This window comes from Anarhichas minor, unplaced genomic scaffold (genome assembly GCF_050575085.1).
Source record: "Anarhichas minor isolate MPS153535 unplaced genomic scaffold, ASM5057508v1 ptg000136l, whole genome shotgun sequence".
Lineage (NCBI taxonomy): Eukaryota > Metazoa > Chordata > Actinopteri > Perciformes > Anarhichadidae > Anarhichas > Anarhichas minor.
Window position 1 is genome coordinate 22,047,501 of NW_027466582.1, and position 10,832 is coordinate 22,058,332.

General features: G+C 39.0%; 1 protein-coding gene across 1 annotated transcript in view; it reads right to left on the reverse strand.

Moving 5' to 3' along the window:
• The window catches only part of mcm9 (minichromosome maintenance 9 homologous recombination repair factor), a 36,701-nt gene extending 34,320 nt beyond the window's left edge, over positions 1-2,381 (reverse strand). The window contains exons 1-2 of the mRNA XM_076084392.1: positions 1,771-2,381; positions 950-1,138 (exon numbers count right to left, since the gene is read on the reverse strand). Of these exons, the coding sequence (XP_075940507.1) occupies positions 950-1,114 (165 nt within the window). The 5' untranslated portion in view covers positions 1,115-1,138; positions 1,771-2,381. The remainder of the gene's footprint in view (positions 1-949; positions 1,139-1,770) is intronic.
• Between the last annotated feature and the right edge of the window lie 8,451 nt (positions 2,382-10,832).

Genomic DNA, 10,832 nt, shown 5'->3' on the forward strand with positions numbered 1-10,832 from the left:
TTGATATTTATTGCTTTGACTTAGACGTTCAGGCCGAAAAGCTGATTAAACGACATATAACCCAGAGCAACGCAGGATAACACACGGAAGGATTTACATCTTTAGAAACAAAATTAACTACAGAACTTGATGGATATGTGGACTAGCATTTACAGGTAAAGCATGAGAATTGACAGGTTAGCTGTTAGGAGTTTAGTGTGGGCTGTAACTTGTTGTGGAAATTTATCATATGGTTCTTTTAGTTATAACTTGTATCGCTTAAACCTGCATATACCAACATCTGCGAGGGGGAGGGTGAAGGGAGAGGAGACGAGATAACGTGCATATATACTCTGTTTTGTCTTTTGATTATTGTTAGACCTCCGAACCATCCGTGGGGAAAGAGCTCTATCCATTCAGCTGAATTTTGATTGAAGTGTCTGTTCATTAAATATGTTTTTAATACTTTAAGAAGTTCCATCGTGATTATTTCTCACAGAGGTTAAAAAGATTTTTTTCCACCACATAACTGAATGGATTCGTTTCCATAATCATAATCTTAGGAAAGGTGCATTGAAGAAAAACTGATGTTGAGTATTTATACAAATAATCTATGTTTTGATAAGATCATACTGTGTATTTATAAAATTGTGGTTTTCCAAGTAAAATGTAATTAGAAAGTGGCTTCACGAGTATTGAAGGTTCGCTGTTAAATATTTGAAGAATTCTGTCTTATGCAATACCTGATGGCAGAAACACAGTACATTGAATTTACGTTAAGTTGATTATTTTACAGGTGATTACATATGTAACATTGTGATATATTCATACAGGAAAAATATATGCTTCATAATATCATACAGATTTGAACCATATTGCCTGGCTTAAGTTGAACAAGACTAAAGCACACTGACTTACTTTTATCCATTTAGAATACAGTAGATTGTGTTTTGAATTGTGTTGCAATTACCTCCATATTGGCTTCAAACAAAGTCATGGCATTAACAACCACAGGACGATGGGTCTCTTCATTTGTATCTGCAATAAGCTGGAGAATGTCCGTATGATGATGATCCGTCAGATAGGTTTCAAACACCCGGGCAATCAGGGCCTCCTGATCGGGGCTCATCAACATAGTGAAGTGATGTGATCCCAACACCTGGAAGATTAGACATTAACAATGCAATGGTCAAGGTTTCACATTTATAAAGTCCCAGTTAAAGCAGCTCAACCAAGTTCAAGTTCAACAGATTTCTACTCGTTAGAAATATGACCATGTCCGGTCAAGAATAATCATAATTGGAGATCTCTCCTTCTGTTGGACTCCACAGACAGAAATAATCACATGACAGTAATCAACAGGATGTGGCTTTAGAGCCCTCTGTTGTGACAAAAACTGCTACAATTACTTGTATTATCCATTAGTCTTCTGGTTATTGTCTTAATTAATCATTTATTTATAAAATATTAGAATATATGGAAAAAACGTTTCCAGTAGCTTTTTTATCATCCAGCCAACAGTCCAGTCCAAGATATGTAGCTGATCAAAGTGAGACATAGAGAGGCAGTTCGCCCTCACATTGGTAACGTATTAATAATAATGCACACCTAATCTGCGGTCTCCAGTTAGAGAAAGCACAGCCGGTGATAAATGACCTTACGTTTGCTACGGATGGGTGTAGTTAACCGTCTTTAAGTCAGCCATAGAGACTATTTGCCGCCGTAACATCCCTTTAACGTTACCTCAATAGCTGCACCATTGTTTTAATTCAAACAGAAGCGTTCACATACCGTATCTTACGAAATCAGAAGCATTCTTTCGTCTGTACAGAGGTAGATATAAACATGCGGCTTGTATTGCGCGGGCAGAACTGGGAGCAGAGCAGAGCAGGGCGGGTCTTCTTCTTCTTCTTTTGTTTTTAATGGCGGTTGGCAAACAACTTTTAGGTGCATTACCGCCACCCACTAATCTGGAGTGTGGACTAAGGAAAGTAATTCTCTAATACGAAAACCAAACAAACAAACACAAAATAAACTAAATAAAATAAATAAAATCAAAATAAAATAAATATAATTCTCAAATTCTATTCACTAGTCTTGTTGACTCCAAAAACTCAAAGAGGCTTCCAACACTCTTCACCAAAGCTTTTCTTTAATATATCAATTATATTCTCCTCTCCCATCTCTCTTAGACCACTTTTTAATACTTCTCTCTCTGCCTCGTACCTCTGAAATGACACTAAAACATGGTCCACAGTTTCCTCTTCATCACAAAATTCACACATTCCATTATTATGTTTTCCAATAACATAGAGGGAACTGTTAAGACCAGAATGTCCATTCCTTAATCTTGTCATTACCCTCTCCTCTTTTCTATTTCGTCCACTAGATCCTGCACTCCCAACCAATGGTTTATTTTTAAACAGATATCGTCCTTTGCTCCCTTTATTCCATTCAGTCTGCCATATCTTTTTGATTTGTCCCTTAATCACCACTTTAGCTTCTGACTTACTTATATTTAATTTAACAATATTTCTCCCACTCTTCAAAGCCTTTTTTGCTGCTTTATCCGCCTTCTTGTTGCCATCGACTCCAACATGGGCAGGGACCCACACAAATTTTACCGCCATCCGCATTTGATGGATTCTGAATAGTGCTTGTAGTACTTCATACAGTAAATCCTCTCTGCATCTGGAGTGGCAACATTTCAAATTCGTCAGTACTGCACATGAATCTGATGCAATCACCACTCTCTCTGGCCTGACGTCCTCTACCCACTGTAACGCAATAACTATGGCCATCATCTCACATGCAAACACAGACAAGTCATCACTGAGTCTCTTCCCACACTCATACTGGAATTCTGGTATTATTGCTGCTGCTGCTGTTCTACCATTATTGGGGTCTTTTGATCCATCTGTATAAATTTGTATATAATTGTGATAATTCCTCCTGATGTATGACTTGAATATCCCACAGTTTCCCCCACATTCATCTCTCATTACTTCAAGGAGGCCAAGATCAACTTCAGGCTGTGGCAGTAACCAAGGAGGAATAGCTGGCAGAACCACTGCTGGAGAATAACTCCTATCCAATATACCCAATTCCCTAGCCTTCTCCTTAGCAACCCAACCAAAGCTCTTTGTTAGCGTTTTTCCATGTTCCCAGCATGGCTCAATTGCACTTACTGTTGGATGGTTATGTCCTTGTAAACTAGCCCAATATGTCATCATTATCTGTAATCTTCTCAACTCCAATGGCATTTCCCCCATTTCTACCTGCAATGCTGGCACAGATGTTGTTTTAAAAGCCCCACTACATATTCTTAATGCTTGTGCTTGTATTACATCTAATTTTCCCAATAATGTTTTAGACGCTGACCTATAAGCCACACAGCCATAGTCTGTTACTGATCTTATCAACCCCATATATATAGCTTTCAAAGCAGACCTGTCAGCTCCCCACTCTGCTCCCCACCAAGCATCTCATTACATTCAACACCTTTATACATTTATTAACCATTTTATCAATATGTACATTCCATGTGAGCCTAGCATCAAACCACATTCCTGAACATTTGTATGAGTCCGTCCTTTTCAGTTCCTTACCATATAAATACAATTTGAACTCTGTTCCAATTTTCTTTCTTGTAAAGAAAAGGGTATTTGTTTTTTCCACTGAAAATTTGAATCCCCATTCCAATGCCCACTGTTCCACTCTTTTGATTGTTTCCTGCATCTGTTTCACAACATATTCCACATTCCTACCTCTTTTCCACAGTGCCCCATCATCAGCAAATAAAGATCTTCCTATATTTTGTCCAACATTTTCATATACATCGTCAATCATTATTGAAAACAATAAAGGACTAATCACACTTCCTTTGTGGTGTTCCATTGTCCACCAAATGGCTGGCCGACAAACACCTTCCCACTCTCACTTCTATTGATCGACCAAACAAAAAATGTTTAACCCATCTGAACATTTTACCCGATACTCCTAATTTTTTAATTTTGATTTGTAATCCCTCTTTCCACAGTAAATCATACGCTTTCTCCACATCAAAAAACACTGCTACCACTACCTCCTTACTCACTTGTGCCTTCCTCACCTCTGCTTCTAGACATGCTATTGGATCCATTGTTCCCCTTCCTTTTCTAAATCCACTTTGATGTTTTGACCTAAGATTCCTTGTTTCCAAATAATATGTTAGTCTTTCTGTGATCATTCGCTCTATGATTTTACACATGTGGGAAGTCAATGCTATTGGTCTAGAGTCAAATGGATTAATGGGATCTTTTCCTGGTTTTCTGATGGGTACTATAACTGCTTGTTTCCAAAGCCCTGGTAATTTTCCTTCCAGCCAAACTTTGTTAAACAATTGCAAAATCACCTCTAATGCTAAATCAGACAAATGGTTCATCATGACGTAGCAAATCTGATCTTTACCTGGAGCAGTTAGCCCTGATTTTCTTCTGGCCCTTTTTATTTCTTCCAAAGTGAAGGGAGCATTAATTGCATCTTCCCTCTCTTCATCTGTTTCCAACAATTCTTTATTTGCTTCACTTGTTCTATGTCTTCCATTTAAACCCTCCTCTGACATATTACCAGAACTATGAACCTCAATCAGTGCTTTAGCTAACATTTCTGCCTTTTCTTCATCATCATTAGCCACCACTCCGCCATTTTCCAATACTGGATACCCCCACTCCCGTTTTACTCCACTCATTTTCTTTATCATCCCCCAAACTTAATTAATTGAAGTGCTTCTCCCTATTGTGTTACAAAATGATCTCCAATACTTCCTTTTAGTTTCTTTGATAGTTTTCCGTACTACTGCTTGCATTCTCTTGTACTCTATTACATTTTTGAAATTGTCGCTATTTTTTAAAACCTTAAAAGCCTTATTCCGTTTCTTTATTACCTCACTGCACTCATCATTCCACCATGGAACTAACTTCTGCCTCTTTGTACCGGTTTTCCTTAAAATTGTCTGATTGGCAGCTCCAATTATTGCATCTCTCAGATTTTCATTAAATATTTCTATATCCTGTTCTCTATCTATATCTTTAAACCTTGATTCACTAATTTCTCTAAATGTATCCCACTGAACCTTTCCAAATACCCACCTGTATGCTGTATCTTCTGAACCCACCCTGCTTCCTCTTCCTACTTTACAGAAAATGGGGTAATGATCACTTCCAACAGTAGAATGCTTCCATACCTCCCACACACAAATACCTGCCAATGACCATGATGCTATGGTCAGGTCTAAACTTGACTCATTACCTGACTTGTAATTCACTCTTGTGAAACTCCCATCATTTAAACATACAAGTCCCAAGGAGTCCATCACCTCCTCTACTATCAACCCATTCCTATCAGTCTTTTCCCCTCCCCAGAGAGTGCTATGCGCATTCAAATCACCACACCAAATTACCCTTCTTCTGTCTAGTCCCTTTATTGCCTCTAATGCCTCCAATTCCAATCGTTGACATGGATTGTAAAAATTCACCACAACCAAACTTTCATCCCCTAACCACACCTCAACATACATATTCTAGGTCTTTTCCTTTTTCTATTTCTCGATAAGAAATTCCTTGCCTTACAAAGGTAGCACATCCTCCCCCATTACCCCCTTCTCTATCCCTTCTTATGCACACATATCCCTGAATCACAAAATCTAAGTTTGGTTTAAGCCATGTCTCTTCAACACATATTATATCTGCTTTATATTCTAACCCATTAAGAAAACCTTTAAATTCTTGGCCATTTGCCAAGAGACTCCTTGCATTCCACTGTAGAATTAACATCATGACTAGTCCTGTGAAGATTTCTTTGTTTAACTGTTCCTGTTTTTTAAGCTCTTCCTGGACAGCCATCCCAGTTATCCCATGAATATTTAAATATCTTGTTGCACTCTTTACTATTATTTCAATCTTCTCAGATCTCCCTTTTGCTTGGAATGTGCAGTTAACTACTTCCGCCATGAAATACACAAAGCTCTCGTTATTTACTATCAGTACATTCCCATCTCCCCTTTGACTCTTTGTCCCAAGTTGTTAATTTGACTGTTGAGACGATTCCTTCCTTGATATCTCCCCCCCTCTCCACTCTACTCTCCCTCTGAACCTTCTTTGCTGCTTCTGCATAAGATATATTCATTTTCACTTTTAGCTGCTGCACTTCCACTGCCTTCTTTCTCACTTCACACCCACCATAGGCCACACTATGTGCACCTCCGCAATTTGCACATTTGAGCTCTGTCCCATCCTCACATTTCCCATACTCATGTTCCCCTCCACATTTTCCACACTTTTGTTTCCCTTTGCACGCTGCCGCAATATGTCCATATTTTTTGGCATTTGAAACACCTCAAAGGTGGTGGGACATAAGCTCTTACATTGTACCTCATATATCCCACAGTGACTTTAGCAGGCAACACCCTCTCTTGGAAATCCAGCAACACTGACAAACTATCAACCCTTTCTCCCCCTCTTCTTGCTTGCAGACGTTTAATCCCTATAATTTTTCCACCTCTTATACTTGATCTCAAATCCTCCACCTTTTCCTCCACTGGGATACCATATATAACGCCTCTCACAAAGGGCCCATCACTTGTCTTCTTAGCGTTCTCAACCACCATGTTGCACACTTTTTTCAGCTTCATTGCTTTCTCTCTCTGCTCCTCGTCCTTTTAAATCAACAAGCCGCCATCACCCAGCACCTTCGCCTTCAAAATTTCGCCAACTTTCTCCTTCAACCGAGTCAGTGCCACCGGACTAACTTTCCTAATATCATTTCCTTCCCTAAATCTCAAAATTACTTTGAACCCCTCATTCTCAACAATCTTCCTCCTCATCACCCTGCCTTCCTCTCTCCCTTCCAAACTACTACCAGATCCACTATTACAATTTCTAGCTCGTTTATTTTTCCCTACTTCAGTCCAGTTATTGTAATCCATCTCCTCACTTCCCTCTCCATCACTATTCCCTCCCATCCTTAGTCCAGTCACAGATTAGTTTATGCACAATCCGCTGATACTACTTCTTCAAGCTCTCCGTCCGTGAGTTACTTCCTCGTCTCTCCGACAGCGGTCGACACACTCCTCTCCGTGTCGACTTACTCCCCAATCCAGGGTCTGCATCCTTCGGAGGACCCAGCCTTCGCGGTCTACGTGGGCCGCATCCTTTGAGGACCGCGTAGGCTAGACCATGCGGTCTACGAAATGAGACGGCCTACGGTACAGAGGACTTCCTGTTTGCGTCAACAGCTGTTCCCGCCCCGCCCCCCTCTTGCTGCTCCCATCGCCTAGAATCCCTGCTCAACAGGATTATATATATGTATATATATATATATATATTTATAGTGTGTGTATATATATATATAAGCCCTGCTCAGAAGGATTATAAATATATACACATAAATACATTAAACTAAAATATTTTCAGTATATATAGTTTGAAGTTTTTAGTTTAGTGTTTTTAATCATATATTCAAAAATTCATTCATAGTTTATTTTCATAACATTGTTTTTCTAAATTAATAATCAGTTAATTAAATCAGTTACTATGTTAAATAACACATTTTCAGTTATAGTTCTTGCAATTAAAACAATGTATTTATCAATAACTTTATTTTATTCCATTCACACATACATAATATATTTACATGTACATATATATATAGCAATCCTAAGGCAGAGGAAATCAATCAAGACAGTTAATATTAACAGCAGCAAAATGTCAGCAAATGTGTTTATTAACTTGCAGTAATGTGCATATACTTTATATTTTTTAAATAAATTGCCCCCCCACCCCACCCCTGCAGGCACATTTTCTCCAAAATTGTACTAATCACATTGAGAAAATGATGAAAAGAGAAATATTTGTCAATAATGTTCACACAGGGATGCAAACTTAGAAGATTGACACATTTTACACAGCAGAATATACACAAATTCCCATAGAAATCATTTACATGGATGTCTTATTTCAATTTAAATAAATAAAAGAAAAAAGTGACAGTCACAACTGTCATCTCTGTGACAGCAACATTAACACATCAGAATGATCTACTGGTTGTCTTATTAGTGAAGTCTTTGTACAGGAGTAGAGCTAATGTAACTGTAACCTTAAGTACAGGATGGTCAAATGGAGATATTACAAATGGACTAATGTCTTAATTGAAGCTATGGTTGCTGAATGTTTGTCCATTGTTCTCTCCTCAGCTCCTGGCTCCCTGTAACAAAACAAGAACACAATCAGCAAAATACTCAAATTCAGTGTATTCGTGTAATTAATCTCAAAGTTTGTAACGTTACCGGACTTAAAGTGATATTTCAGGTTCACAACCTGTCTACCTGAGCTCACGTTGGTCCGTTTATGTACATGATATAAAGTATAAATCATCTGTAAAATCATCACAAACTCAGTAAGATATTATTCAGCCTCTGTGGTTTGAAAGTGAAGTTATTAAAAGTTACTTTACAAGGCTTAACTACGGTCATATGCATGCAGCCGTGCTGCCGGGTAATAGCGCAGCAGCTAACGTTAGTTAGCTTGTAAGCTATGAACGTCACGTAACTTAACGAATCACTTTAGCACACATGTGATGTTATAAGATCTCTTATTTTGCTTTAACATTAGTATCGGTGACATTCGAGTGAGTTGAAACCCAATACTTACATTTAAAAGTGAATACTGCTGCTTCTCCAGCTCTCGCATCAATCGCCGCCATGTTGGTTCAAATAAAATCTTCACCGGCACGCAATGCATCTTGGGATATGGTGGGCCGCAAAGGATCCATCAGATGTGTTCTCCGAATGTGGGGGCAGAAGGCTGCATTTGTCAGCTGCATTCGAAGGACTCTTCAACAAACATGCGAAAAGGGACAGCCTAGTCGCAGCGCTGTGACGCAACCGAATGCAGCCTCCAAAGGATGCAGACCCTGGGAATAGGCCAAATCCCAATGTCCCCCCTTACGGACTCACGGACTTTGAGGCGTGCTCCCGCGAAGTCCGTGAGGGTTCAGGGATGTCCCACTGTCAAATCATCAAGTGTTTGAGGGCTCTCTCGCAGACATTTTGAGCCCTTTATGAACCCTTTCCGTAAGTCAGCATGGTATGCTGATTTAGCCTAATTACTTAGCCTAATTACCCACAAATCATTGCAATGTGACGTTAAACACGGGGTAACCAGTGGACGCATGGAGACGTAAAAAAAAAGGTAAACAAAGAGGACGGCTCACGTGTGTTCAGCCTCTCATATTAAATTTACTCAGAAACATCAAGGGTTAAAGATGGAACAAAAAATTTACATGAAATCAGATGATATTTATTTATTTATTCATCAAATATTTGATTTTGTCATTGAAGCTGTTTTGACAAAAACGAGTAAATAGATTATATGAATTACGTCTCATCTAGGAGGAAAGAGCCTGAAGACGTTCAAATCAGGGAGTACAAAGTATAAAATAAATACCCACAATTATACATCATATTTTTTGTCGTTTTCATGGTAACGTGATATGTTGCAGCAGAGTGCCGTCCCATTCCTATTTACACCATTTCAAGCCCTCGCAGTCTCTCACACTCAACCACTTACCAGGTGAGGTCAGTAAGTCCTTGAGGGTTCAGGGTTTGAGGGTTTAGGGGGGACATTGGGATTTGGCCATAGTTTGTATCGACCACCACCACAGGGCGGGTCTTCTTCTTCTTCTTCTTTACGGTAGCTGTCCAGGGCGGGTCTGAAGTAGTGATGGGAATTCCGGCTCTTTTTAGAGAAAAAAACATGCACTATATCAAATGTTTATTATATAAATACACTTTTATTTATACACTCTACAGAGTGATAAAAAAAAAAAATTAGAAAGTGCAAAAACAAATGTTAAACTATTTACAAATGAACTTAACTAACTTTTAACTATTTTGGCCAGTTCTTCATCAATTGTCTTCTGTCTTGCTGCGGTCATAGACTTTTGCAAAAATTGGCTCATAGAGCTCTGGGTTGTACTTTTAGGTGGTTGTGGTGGTGTACTGGACGATGCTGTAGACACTGCAGTTGCAGCAACAGTTGCAGTAGACATACTGGCACCTTCATTAATATCAGGTTCACTTGCTTGTCTTTTTTCTTCCAATTGCACTGATGGATGAACAGTTCTCATGTGCCTGTGCAGGTTGTTTGTGGAGCCAGCTCGATATGAGATTTTAGTCTTGCAGACTCTACATTCTGCCTTAGTTTGGTCAATGTAATTGAAATGTGTCCAGATTTTGCTGCGTTTCCTGTTGACACTCATTTTCTCAACTCTCTCCTTTTCTCTCTCCCTCCTGTTCGTGTGCTTGCTGTGTGCTGTGCTGTGTGTGTAACTCCCGCCCCTCCCCGCTCTGCTCAGCGCAGGCAGAGAGAGAGAGAGAGAGAGAGAGAGAGAGAGAGAGAGAAACAAAAAACAAAGCGGCTCCCAATCAGGAGCCGGCTCCCGTCGTTCACGTCAAAGAGCCGGCTCTCAGAGCCGTTTCGTTCGCGACCGACACATCACTAGTCTGAAGCTCTTCTTCCGCTTATATTTGTAGCTGCCGTAAATCAGTTTTATGATTTTAGTTGAGTCACCTGAGCCACCTGTATACATCTGTATACATCCTTAGAGTAACCACGTACTTTTTTGTTTCTCATTCATTTTATTGAAGTATGATTTTGCTGGTTTTATAGTAATTTACACCAATCAGCTAAAATAATGAAAATAAATAATCTGTTTTATTATAATTTAAAAGTATATATATATATAAAAACTTTTAAAAATAAAAACCCATAAAAAGTCCAATCCGAAAATACAAGTCTGAAAATATCTTCGCTCTT